The sequence below is a fragment of the Rhodamnia argentea genome, chromosome 6, assembly GCF_020921035.1.
Source record: "Rhodamnia argentea isolate NSW1041297 chromosome 6, ASM2092103v1, whole genome shotgun sequence".
NCBI lineage: Eukaryota > Viridiplantae > Streptophyta > Magnoliopsida > Myrtales > Myrtaceae > Rhodamnia > Rhodamnia argentea.
Genome location: NC_063155.1, coordinates 11,039,102 through 11,059,609, shown reverse-complemented (window position 1 = coordinate 11,059,609; position 20,508 = coordinate 11,039,102). Strand labels below are relative to the sequence as shown.

The 20,508-nt window shown below is 40.7% G+C and overlaps 1 protein-coding gene across 1 annotated transcript; it reads left to right on the top strand.

Moving 5' to 3' along the window:
• The first annotated feature begins 1,384 nt into the window (after window positions 1-1,384).
• LOC115732067 (B3 domain-containing protein REM14-like) lies at window positions 1,385-7,523 on the top strand. The gene is made up of 4 exons (XM_030662727.2): window positions 1,385-1,518; window positions 6,307-6,586; window positions 6,672-6,814; window positions 7,198-7,523. Exons 1-4 carry the CDS (start codon window positions 1,447-1,449, stop codon window positions 7,474-7,476), a joined length of 774 nt encoding a protein of 257 aa, XP_030518587.1. The 5' UTR covers window positions 1,385-1,446; the 3' UTR covers window positions 7,477-7,523.
• The last annotated feature ends 12,985 nt before the right edge of the window (window positions 7,524-20,508 follow it).

The window sequence follows — 20,508 nt, the reverse complement described above, 5'->3', positions numbered from 1 at the left end:
GCGTCTTTGGCATTGTTTTTCTTATGAAAATTTTACAAAATGAAGTTTCACATAATCAATGCAGAGAACGCAGATAGTTTGGGTCATTATTTGATTGGCATCGCTTCAAGTGACCCTTAAAACTCGAAAGAGAAAGTTAAACTCTTCAACTGGTTCACATAATACGTTCGGTACTTTAAGGATTTCTTCCCCTCAAGAATAATTGAACCGAAAAATCGGTAAAAGAAGAGGGACTCCTATTGGTTCATTGACCGATGACTTGTTATTGCTTGAGAAATAAAGAAAAGCTATTTTCGAGGCTGAATCTCCTTAATTTTATGGGATTATTCTTGTCGGTGAGACTTGAAGTGGCCAGATTGTAAGCTTCTTTTTGCTGTTCTCATAGTTTTTCCGTTTAGAACATTTAACATGATTATGCCATCCTTAAGTGAGAAATATGATTTTGAAAATAAACCAGTATGCCATAAAATAGATAATCACAAACTAATACTACATTGATTCCCCAAGAAGTCCGAGGAAATTTATGGGACCAGTCCGAACCAATTATGAAAGGGCTTCCCTATGTGGCGTCCCTTTTCAAGAAATCAATTATGAAGGAGCTTTTCGTTATCTCCACCCGTTCACTTTCCCCGGAACGAAGATGGCCATGGAGCGGGGCAAGCGTCACCCTTCTTTCTTCCAGAAGTTGCTTGGCATTTCACGCACAAGCTCGCAAGCTTGTAACCCCCCCTCTCTCTCTCTCTCTCTCTCTCTCTCTCTCTCTCTCTCTCTCTCTCTCTCTCTCTCTCTCTCTCTCTCTCTCTCTCATTTGCACCTTGTTGGTTCAGATGAAGAGGTATCTTTTGATAGGCTATCAACAAATAACGAAATGCCATGGTTTCGTTATTTCTCAGTAGTTAATATCAATGTCAAGTATTTGACTTACGAATGAAATGTATTACGGAGCACTGAAATAAACAAAAAGTATAATGGCCATGTATGAAGGACATGCATTGTTTAGTGAAAAAGATGTTAAATAACATGTTGTTGATAACCAAATATTAAGAGCATTAGCAAATAGTACAAGATTGGACACAAAATTTTTTAGGAATAGTTATTCAATCTTTGGTGTGGAAAAAATTATTGATTTTTACAAAGATCTTGCGAACGAGTGATGTCAAAATACTTTTTTTTTCCGGAATGTCAAAATACTTGTTGATTTTCTTTTTAATACAAGAAACTTTGATCTTTGATATAATTTTTCTAGTTGAGAAATAAACTGTTATTTGGCTTCCGTCTCGAGCGCGGAGTTCCATCAAAGTCATTTATCCTGATCTTTGGGCTTCCCTTTTCGGGAAATCAATTGACAATGCGAGCCATTATGATCGCCGATTCTTCGTTGCAAACGCTTAAATATTTAAAGGGACTTTTCGTTGGCTCCACTCCTTCACCTTCGACGGAACGAAGATGGCCATGGAGGGAAGCAAGCGTCACCCTTCTTTCTTCAAGAAGCTGCTCGGCGATTTCACCCACAAGATCGTAACCATATCTCTCTCTCTCTCTGAGTTATTTGCAACTTGTTGGTATCTTTTTTTATGGTGGGAGGATTTGATTTTTGGCACAGCGTAGTGTTTGGCATTTGTCTCCGTCTTTGTCAGAATCTTTTCTTAAAGAAAATCTTTACATCATCGTGGGTTGTCTTCTTTTTCACTTTTGCGGAAGTTGAGGAAAGCCGGGAAATATCATGTGCTGTTCTGTTCTATTCTGTTCTGTAACTCTCTCTGATTCATATTGATTCTCTGTTGTCTACTGCGTTATTGCACCTCTTGAACAGTTCTAATTGCACTTCTTTGACACTACTTGAGTACATTGATGGCCAAGATTTGCTAGGATTGAAGTTCGTTATGCTGAGGGTCTTTTACTCTTTTCTTTACTTTTCTTTGATAAGATATTAGACTGAGCGATTGAGGATGGGCGACCATAAACTTGAAATGTAAATAAGAAATTCCTCTGTTGTGGGCTTTCGAAAGTGGTCCCTTTTCTTAAAATGGACTATTGAGGATGTCTCTCTTTCACGTCGAAATCTAGATGCAAGCAGAAAGAAAACATGGACTTGTTTTGGATAACGTTTTGCTATAGGGACATACTTACATTCTCGCTATACCACCTAGTATAACATGGGCGGACAATTCTTGTACTCTGGCTCAATTTATGACATCAAGCGATTCTCCTTTCATACACATCAATCTCCAGAATGTTTACTCTTAAAAAAAAAAAGGATTCAACTTTTTGTCTCATCATTAGGACCAGTTATATGCAGATTTTCCCACTTTTTCCCCCAACACAACACGAGAAGGTATTTTCCTTCACAATATCTGAAAAATCTGACTACGATGTAAAAAGCAATATGTGAATGCTACGAATCTGTTGAAGCATTTCCTTATAACTGCATTTTCATTTCATGTTATTTTGTTGAGGAAGGTGGATATCTTACCACCATCTCAGGGCTTTTTTCCAAACCAAGTGGAAAAAATAATATATTTATCAAACTAGGTGTTGACTTTTTTTATTTACCAGATTAGGTTTCCATTTTGTGAGAATTAGCTTGATCGGTTTTAAAGGCCGTACATTTTTAAATGCCTAAAAATCCAAATAAGGTTTGAAGTCTACCCTGATTTTATGTTCGTGCGGGCGATTGTCCGCCTCCACTGCGGAGATACTGGTTTTGACGAGACTTTGATCTATTGTAACAACCGTAACGAATATGCTGTCCACCGGTAAGTTCGCCCCTCACACCCTCTACAATTACATCACATAATGATACATGTGCGCGCTCATGTGCATGCATACAAGAGAATACTCGTCGTTAAAAATTTTGACTGTTGACCTCTTTTTTTTTTGTTTTTTATCTGTTTTTCAGCTATTGCCTAGAGACCGTAATTTTCCATGGGGACGTTCTTTGGTTCTGCGAGGATTGTCAACCCGAGATTGGAAAGCCCGACACGAATGGGGAAGGCTGTACTCCCACGGGGCGGAAGAAGAAGAGGAGGACTAAGAACCAGAAGTGGACGAGGGTGAAGAATGGAAGAAAGAAGAAAATGCTCAAGCCGCGAGCATAAAAGTTTAGGACTAAATTGGCACTAATGCAATAGATTTAGGACTTTTTTGACACTTTTCCCTTTATTATTTGACTGCAGTATAAGGAAATGTTAATTAGGGCTTTAATGCATATGAAATGGGATCTGCAAGAGACCGTGTCTTAATTAGTCAAGACTGGACTTATATGAGTAGGCTGTCTGATGCAATTTTTACAATGGTTTGAACCATGAAATGGTGGTTTGCATCTTTTCTAAGGGATTTAGCAACACCTATGCTGCAGTATCCTATAGCAACTTTGAGGAAGTTGTCCCATCTAGCTTGAAGATGCTGCAACATGGAAGCATTCATGAGTTACCAAATATACAAGATAAAACACCTCATAGCACAACTACCGCTAAACACAGCTATAGAACAACCAAAATTGCATCGAGCCAACTTTAACTATCTTCCTGTATTAAGCCCACTTACAAGCCAATCGAAAATTTTACTCTCTTAGAGAATCCATAGTGAGATTGCTTTACCACGTCGGTTTCTGTTAGAAAGTCAAATCCTAAACTTATGCTATAGGTGGAGGGAGATAATATGCATATAAGATGCAACCAAACCCAATGATAGAAGTGACGTGGAATAAACATATCCAGGAGAATTAGCTACAGATGCATCTAATGCTGGAGTGGAGGTGATGCTTTTGAGAGATAGTTAAGGCAAGCATCTAGTTTCTCTAGGGAGCATGAAGCGTACCCACTACCAACTATCCAACTGAAAAACGTTCTCTCTCTAAGTTGCTTGCAGTCCTTGCTTGTAGAGTTCGTAAAATGTGCCTCTTCGACGAACTTTATTTTGAAGGATGGGAACTTAGGGGAATTTTGTCAGTTTCTTGGGTTGATTGCCATTGCTTACGTAACATGATAGTCGGAACTGTGGCTTTCGTTTCATTATTTTATACATGCTTCCTCATTGACATACAATTCCTTACACATTGGGTCAAGCATAAAATTTTGTCATTTTGTATTCACCATTGACACACTAGGCTGCGAACTATATTGTACATTTACCAATAGTTTAGTGACTATAATGAACAAATTAAAACTCTAGGATGCCATTGCACAAATTAAAAATTCAGAGACAACATTATACACTACACTGATGTTCATGAACTATTTGTGCTATTACAAAATCTAAATTTGATTGAATGGCAAAAAAAAAGTTTTAGGTAGTCAATTGTAAAATGGACAATACTCAAACGCTTGGATTTCCGTTATTCCATACTACAGGTGCGTGTGGGACGAATACCCCTCCCCCTCATTCAGAAAATTTTCAGAAAATACTAGTTAGACATATCGATCGAGAGAAAATATGCAGCAACCATGCGAATAGGTCTTTCGTTTACATTAATAGGCATAAGAATCCGAAGGAAACACACAAAAAAAGTGCCAAAAGATATAAGCCTAATAAGAATCTATAAGTTCTTTTAAGTTCTCCAAACAATTTAATGGCCATTTCATTGTGTTTGTATAAATAGCTTTTGAGTTTTTGAAAGAACAAACATTTTTGACATGAAAAAGCCGTCTGGATGACTATGGATAAAATTAGTTATTTAAACAACCTAATATAAAGATTGAAAATAGAAATTTTTTGCTTTTCTTCAATAGAAAAATTTACTGCGATTAGCTTAACATTATATCAACTAAATAAAACTTTGGAGCCCAAAGACTATTTTTTTTAGGAATAGTTATTCGATCTTTGGTGTGGAAAAAATAATTGATTTTGACAAAGGTCTTGCTAATGAGTGATGTCAAAATACTTGTTTTTTTTTTTTGTCAGAATGTCAAAATACTTGTTGATTTTCTTTTTAATACAAGAAACCTTGATCTTTGATATAATTTTTCTAGGTGAGTGTTTAACAAGTACGTAGGGAGAAAAAACTCTGCAGAAGAAATAAACTATTAGTTGGCTTCCGTCTCGAGCGCGGAGTTCCATCAAAGTCATTTATCCTGATCCTTGGGCTTCCCTCTCGAGCGTCCCTTTTCGGGAAATCAATTGACAGTGGGAGCCATTATGATCGCGGATTCTTCGTTGCAAACGCTTAAATATTTGAAGGGACTTTTCGTTGGCTCCACTCCTTCACCTTCGACGGAACGAAGATGGCCATGGAGGGAAGCAAGCGTCACCCTTCTTTCTTCAAGAAGCTGCTTGGCGATTTCACCCACAAGATCGTAACCATATCTCTCTCTCTCTCCGAGTTTTTTGCAACTTGTTGGTATCTTTTTTTATGGTGGGAGGATTTGATTTTTGGCACAGCGTAGTGTTTGGCATTTGTCTCCGTCTTTGTCAGAATCTTTTCTTAAAGAAAATCTTTACATCATCGTGGGTTGTCTTCTTTTTCACTTTCGTGGAAGTTGAGGAAAGCCGGGAAACTTCATGTGCTGTTCTATTCTATTCTGTTCTGTAACTCTCTCTGATTCAGATTGATTCTCTGTTGTCTACTGCGTTATTGCACCTCTTGAACAGTTCTAATTGCACTTCTTTGACACTACTTGAGTACATTGATGGCCAAGATTTGCTAGGTTTGAAGTTCGTTATGCCGAGGGTCTTTTACTCTTTTCTTTACTTTTCTTTGATAAGATATTAGACTGAGCGATTGAGGATGGGCAACCATAAACTCGTAATGTAAATAACAAATTCCTCTGCTGTGGGCTTTCGAAAGTGGGCCCTTTTCTTAAAATGGACTATTGAGGATGTCTCTCTTCCACGTCGAAATCTAGATGCAAGCAGAAAGAAAACATGGACTTGTTTTGGATAACGTTTTGCTATAGGGACATACTTACATTCTCGCTATACCACCTAGTATAACATGGGCGGACAGTTCTTGTATTCTGGCTCAATTTATGACATCAAGCGATTCTCCTTTCATACACATCAATCTCCAGAATGTTTACTCTAAAAAAAAAAGAATTCAACTTTTTGTCTCATCATTAGGACCACCCTTGCCTACTAGTGTATGTTGTTATATACAGAGTTTCCCACTTTTTTCCCCCAACACAACACGACAAGGTATTTTCCTTCACAATATCTGAAAAATCTAACTACGATGTAAAAAGCAATATGTGAATGCTACGAATCTGTTGAAGCATTTCCTTATAACTGCATTTTCATTTCATGTTATTTTGTTGAGGAAGGTGATTATCTAATAAGAGACACATCACAGATTTGTTCACTTATGCGCAGAAAATCCCTCCTGCATTTTTGAAGAATTTCAAGGGAAATGTACCGAAGACACTTCTCGTAAAATGTGGCAGTAGGTCATGGTTCATTCAGACAGAGGAAAGTGATGAGGGCTACCACTTTTCGAAAGGTCTTGCAAAGTTTGTGAAGGACCTACACTTGGAATTAGGGGAGCTGGTAATTTTCTCACTGGTTGATCACGAGACATTTGAAGTGGTCGTATATGATGTGAATCACTGCGAAAAAGAAACCATTCCTACTAGGAATTATGGAAAACGACCTTGTGAGCTCTGAGTCCTCTTTTTCTTGTTCATTCCTGCTTGATTTTACTGTAAAGAATCTCTCACGGAATTCTTCAAGGCATGCAGGTGCATTAGCTGAAGGAAGAAGCGGTCGATCTGATGAGGTCAAGAAAGAGGAGGAAGAGTCGATTATGGGGGTTGAACGTGACATGCCTGCTAGGCGTCCTCATTTTGTGCGCTCGATGAGGAAATATGAAATGCATATGCTCGTAAGTATGGACTTTGCTTTATTTGGTTCGCCAAATTGATATGTGCTCAGTTGCATTGTCACAGGGGATTTAGTGGTACTAAGACCTACGCACGGTTCCCATTTGCTTCTTTCGCTGCATTTTTCTAGTCAAAACTGTGGCAAGACTTTGATCTTGTGCTAGAGCAAAAGGGTATGTTATTACAAGGAGACATATAAGAACTCTGTTCCTGATGTTATTCATCGCTTAAGGATATCCAGACATTTTCTTGTTAAAATCTTTCAGATTTCAATGCTTTAGTCGGATCTAAAATTGGTATTCCTCTCTCCAAAAGTATTTTTCCAAACTGTAAATATACTAGTTGGAACATCTACTTCGTAACATTGTAAATGTTGGGATTTCAGAATCTTCCTGCAGCTTTTACTAGAGAAACGGGGCTAAAATCAAAGAGAAGCGTGGTCATAGAAGATCCACTGGGGAGGATGTGGCAGCTCCAGTTGCGCCAATATGCCAACCACACCAGCATCCGTGCGTGGTCAAGTGTGGTCAAAGCGAACGGCTTCACAGTCGGCGACACCCTGAAGTTTGAATACCTTCAAGGCATCGGCAATGTCATAGCGTTGAGGATAATGAGCAGAGCAGGAAGGAATGGAGCTGGACCGTCTTATGAGAAACGGTCTTAAAAAAGGGAGTTGATGCTTTTCTCATGGAAGGGCAGGAACAACTTTTAGTTCTTCTGGTTTACGAGAGTTTTTGATGTGGATGTAGTTATAGGAGCTGGGTTAGCGGTGTCTACATATCATGCGGACTAAGATTGTTTGGGCCATTGATCATGTGGACTAAGATCGTTTGGACTGACACCTTTATGCCTCTTCTTTTGGAGATAGTACTATGTTTTCTTGTTGCATGCAAATGATCTTAGATTGGTGTGATCACTTTTGACCACACCTACGAGACCGCCTATGAGTGATGCTCCCAGTCCTTCCACGGCGTCTCCAACACTGTTGGCGGCATCCGCTTCAACGGCGCCATCCAGTCTGCCACCAGCTTCCCTAGGTCATCCTTATTGCCGCCTCCTTCGACGACGAACTCTGGTGCTGCATCAGCCAAGTAAGCTCACAACCCCAAAAACCAATCCCATTTCAAGAGACGAGACTCGATCCGATCCGAATTGGTGGCATTGCAGGTGATAGGGACTAAGGGCGACTAACATCAGAAAATATTACTTATGCGGAAGCATTTTAATCCAAGTTAAACATGTCACTTCGGTCACTTCTCTTCCGCTTTATCTGGAGATGGACTAATTTGTGAAAATGAAAAACAATGTTGCTTTTTTGGGGTCTGGAGAACAATGTGGAAATGCTCTAAAAATTTCATATTGCCTCATTCAGACACATGAGACGAGAATTTTAATATGTTGCGTATGTTAACAATTTCACATATGTTTCTGAAAGTCCATGGACATGTCCAAAACTTGACAAAGGTTCATTATTTAATAAGTTCCTTTTCCCTAAAAAAATGCAAAATACAAGGTATCATTTTTTGAACGATTTTTTTTTTCCGTAATATGTAAACTAAATTCATTGATAACCGAGTTGTTCTACATTAAAGCTATGCTTGGTAGTTAAGATGAAAATCAAGATAGGATAAATTTTACTCAAACTGTGTTGCCATAGTGCCCACGTAATTTAAGAGAAATATCAATGGCGTTGTGTTAACTGAAAAATCATTTCTTAACAAACGGTAAATCTATCACATAGGTACACGTTCGGAATTTTTTATGTCGCAATAAAAACTTTAAGGTAAACGTGTCACAGTGGGAATAATTTATAGTTTTTGACATCACAATAAAAGTTCAATATAAATGTCGTAGTGTGCATTGTTTAGGTTTTTTTTTTGGTCGTTTTTTCCCAAAAAGAACATTCAAACTAACAAAAAATGGAATTGTCCATTTTTTGTTATTTCTATTTCTATTTTTAAATTATTAGTTAATTATTTAGTCATATATCTAGCGCACATATATTTAGTAGATATGTAATAAACATATTTTATGCACATTAGTATAGTAAATTATGCAATAAATTCTTTTAAGAAATGATGGAGGGTGTAAAAAAGAAATAAAAAAGAGAGGAAAAGTAATTAGAAAATAAATAAATGACAATAAAGTAGAAGAACACGTATTTTAAACGAACAAATTCAAACTCGAAAAAGGTCTTTCTTATTCAAATCACCTCTTTCTTCTCCATGTCTTTGGTTCATATTGAAGCATCGCGATTCCTCTATAGTCCTTTGTTCAGGTCAAAATTCCACGAAAACAAGAACGCAATCGAAGTTTCTTTTCCTCCACAATTCTCTAATTCATGTCAAACTATCAATAAAAGAGTCAAAATTTTATTTTTTTTCGGAATTTTGTGATTCAAGTTGAAGTTTGAGGAAGATGAATAATCACATTTTATCTACTTTGCTAGATTTAGCGATGGTTGGGAGATCTAAATTCCGCAATGCTGCGATATAGCTCGTTCACATTTTCATCATTATTTGACCTGTGGCAATAAAATGGTATAATGAGCTCTAAAGCGATACATATAAAGTTTGCGAGCATTGGCGTTGGCACATCCGCTTTGACCGTCAAGAGTCAAGACATCAAGTTGACTTAGATCACTCCAACCGCGACTTCAAAATTCACGGTTTCATAGCCTCACAACCTAATGAAATGGCAATAATACCCCCAGGCCATAACCCTAGCATCACTCGCACAAATCTATCTCTTACTCGGTCTCGATCTCGGTCTCCGTCGATGGACAAGAAGTGAATCCGTGTTCTCGTCGCTGGTGCTATAGGTATCATCGGATTCCTATCTGCTATGATCGTCTTGAATTGATGTGTGGCTTTCGCGAGAGTTTCACCCTTTTCTTGGAGGATTTAGGAAACTGAACCTGTGTGGTTGATCCTTTATTGCCAACATCTATCTTTGGTTCTTTTTCATTGTGGTCGAAGCGCGGTTTCGTTGTACTTTTTGTATCGTCATTGTCCTGTTTTGATATGTGGTTTTCTTGAGAGTTTCCAAGGATTTAGGAAACTGAATCGATCGTGGTCGTGACATCCTGCATTTGAGTGGAAACCGAACTCGAGCGTAATCCTTACAAGGCTTTCGTGCTTCCTTTTGGTTTTCGTTAAGGTTTGACTTTGATTTTTTGGTAGAGTGGATATACGGTTTTAGATTTAAACTTTTTAATTAGTGAAGGTAAGTGGAATTAGCATTATCCCTGCTTTACCCTATTTGTACCTCTTGACAACCAATAGAATAAGCCTCGTGGTCTGTGGCCTGGCGGAAAACTATGAAGTTGGTCATATCACTCTTAAGTTTGGTTAGATTTAGGATTTCAAAGTTGACATTACTTTGAAAGGATTAAAGAGGGGAAAAGTACACTAGAAGTGTTGTAACTTTTGTACGGCATTCACTTAAGTGCCATAACTGTCAAAACGTTCATTTAAGTACCATAACTTTCAAAAATCATTCACTTGAGTGCCATGTTGATGTGGCAATCGGAAAAGCTGACGTGGCAGCCGTAAAAGTTACTGTAGCAGCCGTAAAAGTTACGGTAGCACTCAAGTGAACGATTTTGCTCCGACGTAGTACTCAAGTGAACGATTTTTGAAAGTTATGGCACTTAAGTGAACATTTTGAAAGTTATGGCACTCAAGTGAACGCCATACACAAGTTACGGCACTTCTAGTGTACTTTTCCCGATTAAAGAGGGTTGATTTGTTTGCAATCAATAAGTACATCACGCAACTACTCTATTAGATCAAAGGAAGAGGAGCACGTTCTCCGCTAGCAGTTCCACAAGAGCTTATTTTCAAGTCTTGAGAGCTAAACTTCATGACATAGAGAGTGACTCAGTTTGTTGGTTTATTGTTAGCAATTTGTCATTACAATGGGTCTCCATGTGAGAAGAGCTGGTAAGGCATGACCACTATTTAGTACAGAACCTGAAAGGCAGAATGTCAATGATGTATTCAATGGTTTGGTTCATTTTAGACTATCTAGTTTTCATCGTCGATGAAGGATGCTCTTAGATTTTGCTGGGATAAATTGTATGAGCCATCGTTTGGTGCGAAAAAAAGTGCAGGAGTTACTTATACTGAATGTTAAGTATTTCTTGAGTGTTAAAAATTTCCAGGAAAAAAACTTAATCTATTTTGCTGAGAGTATACACATATGTGTGGCCACAATTGCTGCATGCTCGAGCAATACAGGACTTTTAACTTTCAATTGAGTTTAAACTAATGGACAATAGTTGACAACAATATCTTACTTTTTTTTGTAAATGAGCAGGGTTTTGGCACATGTAAAAAATGAGGTATGAACGGGTTCTAATCCCATATCGAGGGATTTACCACTCAAAAACTCAAGCTATTAAGTAGCTTGACTATATGTATATAGGGCTCAATTGTCCTCCTTCTGAGCAACTTTAGATCCTAAAGCTTTGATTTGTTGTTAAATATGATCGTTGATTGTCCTGTGGAGCTTAAATGAGACACCACAATTCCTGCAGTAACCTTAAGTGACTGTTATGAAAAAATGTAGAGTTGAAACAAGGCATATTAAAAGAACGAAAGCATAAGCATGTGAAATTCTCTCGTTTCCACTCCCGACGTGCACTGTTCTTCGTCTCCATTTATTGATGACTCCTAGTGAACCCACCATTGGCTCCCCCTGAAATTTTAGGATGTCAGTCGTCCCACTTCCATCTCCCTTCTTACTATTGGGATTTTGGTTTGGAGCCTTCCTCTTGACTTAATGACAGATCTCATCTGAGCGATTTCATGGCTGCTCGATCGATAAATCGGGAAGAGGAATCCTAGGAGAAGCTTGTTGCTATGGCAAAAGCCAAAATCTCTGAGAATCTCTTGCCCTCCAAGTGAAATTCTGAAGTCCAATTTAGGTCTGTTGAAGCTGCCTTGAGTTCTGCTACTGCTATCGGCTGTGCGAAGGGAACGAATACTACTGTTTCAAGTAGTGCTGGGACTTCTTCTGCTAAGCCTCAGGTTCCACAAGACTAGCTCCCTCATGGAAGTAGTCGTAGCCGTGACAGAGCATCGTCCAAGCTGACTCAGCCTCCCACTCTTGCCTCTGAGGATGAAACTTGTCCTCCCCAGCGTTCTTGGGTAGCCATGGCCAAGTCTGTAGAAAAAGGGTATGCTTTAACATACATCCCTCCCACTACTATTGGTGATAGAACTGTTGTGAATATTTCTGATGAAATTCTTAAGGCAACCAATCCTAAATGAAAGGAATGTCTTGTTGGCTATTTTATTGGGAAAAGACTCCCATTTGAGCTCATTGAGTCGGCTGCCAAGCATATTTGGGGAACACACTTGTCCGAAGTTATGGCTAATGATGATGACTTTTATTTTTTCTATATTCCGGATGATGAATTCCGACAGAAGACTCTTGATAATGGGCCTCTTATTGTCACAAGGGTGTCTCTCATCCTTCAACAATGGAATCCTCTTTTGGAGCTCAAGAGAGGCCAACATGACTCCTTGCCTATTTGGGTTCGGATGAGAAATTCTCTTTGGTCTGCTTTTGACATCAGTGCAGTGGCCAGTGCTATTGAAAAGCCCCTTTATGTGAATCTCTAAACTGAAAATATGAAAATGATTTCTTATGCCCGAATTCGTGTTGAGATTAATACTAAATAGCCCTTTTGTGAATCTGTTGAGGTGGTGTTGAATGGTGTTGCTCATCTGATCAATGTCCTCTTAGTCCTCTCAAGTTATTTATGGGCACTTGCAACTCTTGGCTATCAACAAGGCTTGCTGGCTTCCTGTGGTATATGCTGAGCACGCTTCTGTTTCTAGACGGACTCTTTGGGCTGATCTCATTCAGTCTAGTATGGCCTTGGTAAGTTCTCCTTAGCTGATTTTAGGGGACTCTAATGCTATTAGGGACCCTTTGGATAGAGTTGGCAGCTCTGCCAGATGGCTCACTTCTTTTGATGAGTTTGGTCATTGCCTTACTCAAGCTGGGCTGGAGGATCTCAGATATGTCATCCATCGGTTCATTTGGTCTACCTCTTCGGGTGCCATTTACAAGTAAAGGAAGATTGATCGAGTCTTTATTAATGTTCAGTGGAGTAATGATTTCTCTTTCTCCAAGGCATTGTTTTTGGCTCGGGGGAATCCTATTACACCCCCATGATCATTAAAATTATGGCTCCCCCCAACTCCAAGCTGCTTTTTAAGTTCTTTAATTTTTTTAATGTCTCACCCTTCCTTTTTTGTTATAGTCTCTCAAGTCTGAGATCTCGAAATTTATGGTATTCTCATGTTTCATCTCTGTAAAAAGCTTGAGTTACTTAAAGGTTAGCTTAAGCAGCTTAACAAGGATTCTTTTTCTGATATATCGGCTAGTACCTTCGAAGCCGGGAATGCTTTAATTTCTATCCAGGACTCTTGTTCTAGATCCTTTTAATCGGTTGTTGGCTAATCATGAAAGGGATCATCTCCGAATTTTCTCTGACCTCCGTCTCTAAGAAGCTTTCTATAAGCAAAAATCTCGGGTTTAGTGGCTTAAGGAAGGGAACCTAAATACCAAGTATTTTCGTCATTTTATTGACAAGAGGCAGCTTGGTAATAGAATTATATCTATTGTTGATAGTTTTGGAGTTCTCTTGGCCGATCCTGCTTCTATCTAGCAGCATAATGTCTCTTATTTTGAGGGCCTACTTGCTCCCTCTAGTTTACATGCACAGTCATTTGTTCAAGATATTTGGTCGGTTATTGAGCACTCTCCCGATTCCAATCGGTGTCGATTTTTATCTCGGCTTGTTTTTTATACGAAGATTCGTAACACTATGTTCTCTTTAGCCGCTGGCAAGGTTCCGGGGCCCGATGGTTTTAGGCACCATTGATAGAATAGTAGCATTAATTTCCCGAAGTAAGTTACAAATTCGAAGAAATCTTTAACAGTTAACGGCTTTTAAGGGCCGACAATGTCCCAACTAGCTTTGAAGAATTCAACGCATAAACCATCATGTCCTGGGGCCTTATCATGAGCTAACGAGAACATGGTATTACGAATCTCAACATCAGAGATAGGCCAAGATAGAAACCGAACTTGGTTTTCATCAAGGAGGTACTCAATAACCGACCACAGCTCTTGGACGGAGGGCTGACCAAAAGGGGTGGTGTGAGCAAGCGGGCCTTTAAAATGAGAGACAATATGTTGTTGTACCGAAGAGGGTTCGGTCAGAAAGCTTCTATTTCGGTCTTGAAAAGATTCGGAGCTGGTCGCTCTCTTGATTAGCCAATAACTGGTTAAGAGGATCCAAAACGAGAGTCTTGAAGAGACGTCAACGCAATCCTAGCTTCGGATGTACGGGTCGATATATCGGAGAAAAAGTACCTGTTAGGTTGCTTAAGTCGGCCTTTGAGTAACTTGAACTTTTCAGCATAAAATGAACATAGGAGTCCTAGCCACTTGGATATCCCACATCCGAGAGACCAAAGTCATGAAAGAAGGGTGAGACATCCAAAAATTAAATAACTCGAATGGTTTTTTAGAGTTGTGGGGAGCCACAATTTTGATGATCATGGGAATGTGATCAGAAACTCCCGGTGCCAAGAACGATGCCTTAGAAAATGAGAAGTCATTGCTCCGCTGAGCATTAATAAGGACCCGAACTATGACGTCCTGGAATTCCGAAATTTGTAGGAAAATTATAAATTCCAGCGTGGAAAGTGAAATTTGATCTTGAGGATTTAGTAGTCAACGATTGGCTATTCTGGGACGTTTGTTAGAAAAAGTCAAGTTTGAATCGTCAAACTTTGACTCGTTGTACCGAGAATCGTTACATGTAAATTTAGCTTTGATCGAACTCTAAATGCGAAAATCTCAATTTTGCCCTCGCTCGGTTGAGTCAAATGACTATCGACACCCATTTTGTTAAATTATCAAAATGCACTTAGAGTTAGCTTTATTTTGTGGGCCCCATTATCCTTTTATTCGGCTAAATCCCCTCCCCCACGTTTTATTTTGTGCCCGCCCAACATCACAACCTCCCATGCCGACCTCACTTCTACCCATGTCGGCATCTAGCCCCTTCCCCAAGTTGTTTTCTTTGACTTTTCCACCCTCTTTTTCTTATCTTGGCTGATGAGCCCCACCCACTCCCATCTCCTTCTTCTGTCTTCGTCTTCTACGTTGTCTTCTTCTTCTTCTTCTTTTTCTTTCTTTTCCCGCAAAACTTAGCGACTTCAACCGGACCACTACACCACCGCCACCTGCACCACTCCACCCGACCATCATCATCGATACCACCATCTAGCCACTCACCGTCACCTGCGACACCGTTGTCCAACTGTCATCCATTGGTCGCCACTCGAGCTGCTTCGGGACCAGCCACTCGCAGCCAGCTTGTACGGGTCGGAGCCAAGGGCCAACGCGGCTCGCACCGCCGCGTCCAACGCTAGTCCGACCCATATCCGGCTGCTATCTAGTGAACTCGAGACCACCCAACTTCCTATCCGACTCTATCACCCCTGTTCGGTGCCACCCGACGCCGCTCAATCTCCCTAACACTTTTGCTCAGCCGCCCCTGTTCCGACCCACGGCGTCCATCAAACCCAACCTCGGCGCCTTCGGAACCCGACCACCACATCCCCCACCTCCTCTCGCTTACACCCGATTCTGCCGAGTTCGTCCCGTTGCCACCCCGTCAGCCCAACCCTTTTCTCGGCCGCGCGACCACCGAGCTTACCTCTCTTGGCCATGCCCCGTTCTGACCCTAGGAAGTGTGCCCGTGAGCCCGGGCCGTGAACCAGGAAAGTGTGCTTGTGAGGTTGGGTCGTGGCCGAGAAATTGGGTAGAGTGGCTAAGAACCCGTACCCTCGTGGCCGAGTACGTGTGCCGAGACCGTTGGCCAAGAATGTGGGCCACGTGACCGAGTTTTTGAGTTGCGATGCGGCCATGTCCAAGGTCGCACTCGTCCCAATGACGAGACTTGAACGAAAGCTCTCTTGCCCAAAAATTTGACCGAGCTCGTGACGTCCACAAACTAAGTCGAATCGAGGTGGAACCGAAGTCGAACCGCGAGACCTCGAGCCCAAGTCATCGCCGTCGTATCCAACTCGACATCGACCATCGAAGTTTGTGAGTTAACCCCTAAACTCTGAATAGGGTGTTAACTGCGTTTAAGGATTAGATTAATTATTGTTAATTGTCAATTGAAAAATTGACTTGTGTCGGATATATTTAGTTTAAATCGTGATCGAATTAATTATCTAAAATCGAGCTTGTTGTATATTTTGATATTATTAATTGGAATCTGGATTAATTAATCATTATTGCACGATTATTATTATTATTATTATGATTATTATTATTGGGTGATCGTATATTGGCCTTTACTTGTCTGGATTGATGTAATTGATCACCCCGTTTGTAGATTTAAAATCTTGTGGATGACAAGTGTATTTGTGTGATCACGTGTGGACTGAATTTTAAGCATTAAAATGGCCTTGAGCCAAGTTTTGAGCACGATTGTTTGTGTATGTGCATTGGATTAAATGCGAAGATATAAATTAACTTGATTGTTTGGCGTGCTTGTGTGGTCACATGAGGGTTAACCCGATAAGCTCGTGCCGTGACGATTGGAACCACACGACTTATTAGATGCACGGCGATTCGTGATGCCGGACCGATCGGATGCCGGTCGCAGCTTGTGACGGACCGACGCTCCTTACGGGAATGCACGTTAGTCGTACCGTGACGATCGGAATCACACGGCTGAATAGTCGCCGTCGCCAAAGGAATGAGAGATGCCTGGTTATACCGGTAGAGCACCAACCGACTAGTGTGCTAGGCCTAATGGCCTCTAATAACTGGAACATGTGTGGTGCATTGCGTATGCGAGTTGTGATGAGTGTTCTAGTTATTTGCCTTAGTTGTATGCAAATGATTATGTATACACATATAAATTGTTCGTTGTGTAGACCAAGGCGGGGTAAGTTTACATGTGATTGAGGATTTACTGTGATATTGTACTTGGTCATGTAGTAGTTATAGCGTGGCATGAGTTGCACGCTATTGATCTGCCATCGATATTATTATGCATGTTTAGGATGCCTTGAATGAGTCAATGTCCTACTCGAACTTAGGCATTAATTCATGGAGATTTTATATCTCACCCGTTGTTGTTAACCATTTTTTTTCAGGCCTTAGGCGTGGGAAACCGGAAGTGAGCGTGGCTTCTTTTTTAGTAGCTTGGAGTAGTGTTAACCCCCAACCTTGAACTAGTATTTTTGAGAATCAGAGAAAGTGGCCCCGAGGTAGGGCTTGTATGTACATACTTCCTAGGGTTAACAATAAATAAATAAAAATGATCGTTGTGTTGTTAATTGATGTGATTGTTTGATTTGACTTCCTACTTTTCTGTCTAGGTAGATTTTATATTTGTTTGGGGAAATTACACGTTCTGCATGCGCTTAATAATAAGATAAAAATAATGGGTCGATGACGTGCCCGGGATGTCATCCTTTTTTACCCGAGGCGTTTGGTAGGGTTGTTGCGGGCCCGGGAATCGGGGCGAGACACGAACAATCTTCCTTTGTTGACGAATAGCCCCCGAGGAGGTAGACCAAGTGTATTTGTGGCCAATATATCCGAGATCCTCCAAGCTAGCTTGAGCAAGATGTCCACCAAGTTTATCAAAAGAGGGAGCCAAGAAGTAGAACTACCAATTCTGTCCGAGGAGTCCCCGCTTGTATTAAAATCCCCTGCAATAAGCCAAGGAGATACGGCCAGAGCTATGCTGGTCTAAACGAGGTCAGCCCAAAAAAACGCGTGTGGACACAAAGGTGTGTTCCGCATAAGCCACAGAAAAATAGTAGGCCTTGTTGATAGCCAAAAGTCTCAAGTATCCAGGAATAACTTGAGAGGAAGAGGTAGAGATAGTGAAGTCCGCCCGTAGAGGATTCCATCCAACCCAAATTTTTCCATGATGAGAGAAGTGTTAATTAGCGATCCACAATTAGCTAGGCAGCAAACTAGAAGATATATTCACGAATAGGGACGGGGGTACCTTAGTCTCAAGAATGCCGACGCAGCAGAGATTTTTGGAGGTAACCAAATTCCTAACTTCAATTTGTTTCGGGGGGGTCAACAAGACCCCTAATATTCCACACTCCAATATACATATATACAACGAGATATGAAGGGTTACCATTTTCTCGTGATCACCCCGCTTCTTTTTCAAGGTGTTGGTTTGGTCGTCCTAGCAAAGCTGTGGCTGCTATCCGAGCTATGGTCTTGCGGTATATCCACCGAAGAATGGGTAATGCTACCATTTGCTTGCCAAGAGTAATCTTGGCCTCTTGAGAGTCATTGGTTTTCTTGTGGGTGTTTGGGGGGATAGGTGGGGGGGTCTTCATCCTTCTCATTGCCTATGTTGCTTGCATCATCTTTGATAGGATCCTCGGAATAAAAGGAAGCCACGGATGAGACTCGAGGCACCAAAATAGGTTCAGAACTAAGATACTTTGAGTTGCAAGGTCCGGGTGATGGGGTAATGCCAAAATCCCAGCAATATCGGCAGAATTAGAAGAGGCCAACTTAGGTGGAGAATGACCCCGCCTTTTGGCAACATCCACCTATACATCAATAGGATGAGAATGCCCAGCTTTATCGGTTGCAGATAAACTAGTCGTTGGGCCATCAACATGACATGCATTAGCTGGTTGGCATCTATGGCCAAATGTGCCACAATTAGAGCAAGAAATTGGCTTCCATTCATGCTCAACCTTGATCAATCAAGCTGCACCTTTTAACAATACTTCAACAGACTCACAGATGGGTTAATTAGCTTTGATCTCAACACAAACATGGGCATAAGAGATCATTTTCATGTTCTCGGTTTGCAAGTCCACATAAAGGGGCTTACTAATAGCACTAACCTATGCTAGGAGAAAACCAAAGCAAATAGGGATATTTCTCGATCGAATCTAAATAGGTAATGAATCATGTTAGCCTCTCATGAGGCCATAAGAGGGTGTCATTGTTGAAGGATAAGGGGCGCACGTGTAATAGTTATAGGTCCATTATCAAAAACCTTACGGCGAAAATCCACATATGAAATATGGAAAAAATAGAAGCCATCATCATTAGCCATTACTTCAGAAAAATGTGACCTCCAAATACGTTTTGCAATTGACGTAGTGAGCTTGAATGGGAGCTTTTTCCCAACGAAATATTCGACAAGACACTTTCAATTTGGGATTGGTCGCCTCAAGGATTTCATTAGAGATGTTTACTATAGTTTTATCACTAACAATGGTAGGAGGGATATAAGTTAGATCATACCCCTTTGTTTCCACGGGTGCCCGAGTATGGGGCTATGGTAGCTTGGACGAACCTTGCTATGGCTTCAATCATGTCTTGTGGGACAAGGATTTATTGAAACCTGAATCCGAGTCGAAGAAGTCCCAGCCTTGTTTGCGGTAGCGGCCATTTTCCTTTTCGTTGCAGCAGCCATTTTCCCTTTCGCTATAGCAGTCATTTCCCCCTTTGCGAGAGCAGCATCTGCAAGAGAGCTCGGGGCTTGCTCATTAAGCCTATAGAACTCCCAAGGCTTGCTTAGAAGGCACGAGATTCTCAGAAGGTTTAGCCTTTTCCATGGCATAATGCTTTTACGGGAAAATTTCTTCCCGATTCGGTAGACAAGCAGCTATGAAAACCTAAAGCAGATCTACCATAAGGGCCAAAAGAACACTCCAATCCGAGATACCAATTGTTCATCTTATTTTTATTTTTTTTGTAAAGGTAAGATTTGTATTGACTTTAACAAAAATGTAACTTTACAAGAGCAAAGCCCGACACCACAAAGAGAGGCCTTGCACTCGTGGTGACCCTAATAAATGTCATTAAGGGTGCAAGGGTGTCGCAGATTCAAAAAAAGACTTGTATCCCTAAAAGAAAGAGAAAGAAGAGGCCAAAACAAGCAACCAAAATGGAAAACAAAACAAGGCCAAGACGACCCTTATATCAACTAAAAACAGACGGATTGATGCCCCAGCTTGCTTGCATCCTCCGATTTCTTAAGATGTCTTCCACATATTTGAATGTCAGAGCCTTATTGTCACGCCCCGATCCCCGGGCCCGCAACAACCCTACCAAAACGCTTCAGGTCATAAAAGGATGACGTCTCGGGCACGTCATCGACCCATTATTTTTATCTTTTTATTAAACGCATGCGGAACGTGAAACTCCCAAACAATTATAAAATACACGGGGATAGAAAAGCAGGAAATCACACCAGACAATTCTTTTTATTTATTTACTGTTAACCCTAGGAAGAACGTGTATATACAAGCCCTACCTCGGGGCCACTTCCTATAATCCTCCAAAAAAATACCGGATCGGGATATGGGTTAACACTACTCCGTGCTACTCAAAAAGAATCTACGAGCACTTCCAGCTTCCAAAGCTAAGGACCCGAAAAATTGTTAACCACAACGGGGTGAGATATAAAATCTCGGTGAGTCAACGCCTAAGTCCGAGTAGGACATTGACTCGCTCAAGACATCCTAAGCAGGCAATACAATAACAATGGTAACCCAAAAGCGTGCGATCCTTGCAACGCTTCACCAATCACAAGGCTCAAGTACACCACAAGTGCCATAAGTTGTGTACGGCGCTCACTTTAGTGCCA

Coding starts and splice junctions, on each gene's coding strand:
- LOC115732067 (XM_030662727.2), top strand. CDS start 1,447: ATGGCCATGGAGGGAAGCAAGCGTCACCCTTCTTTCTTCAAGAAGCTG. Junction 6,587..6,671: donor GAATTATGGAAAACGACCTT/GTGAGCTCTGAG, acceptor CAAGGCATGCAG/GTGCATTAGCTGAAGGAAGA. Junction 6,815..7,197: donor AATATGAAATGCATATGCTC/GTAAGTATGGAC, acceptor TTGGGATTTCAG/AATCTTCCTGCAGCTTTTAC.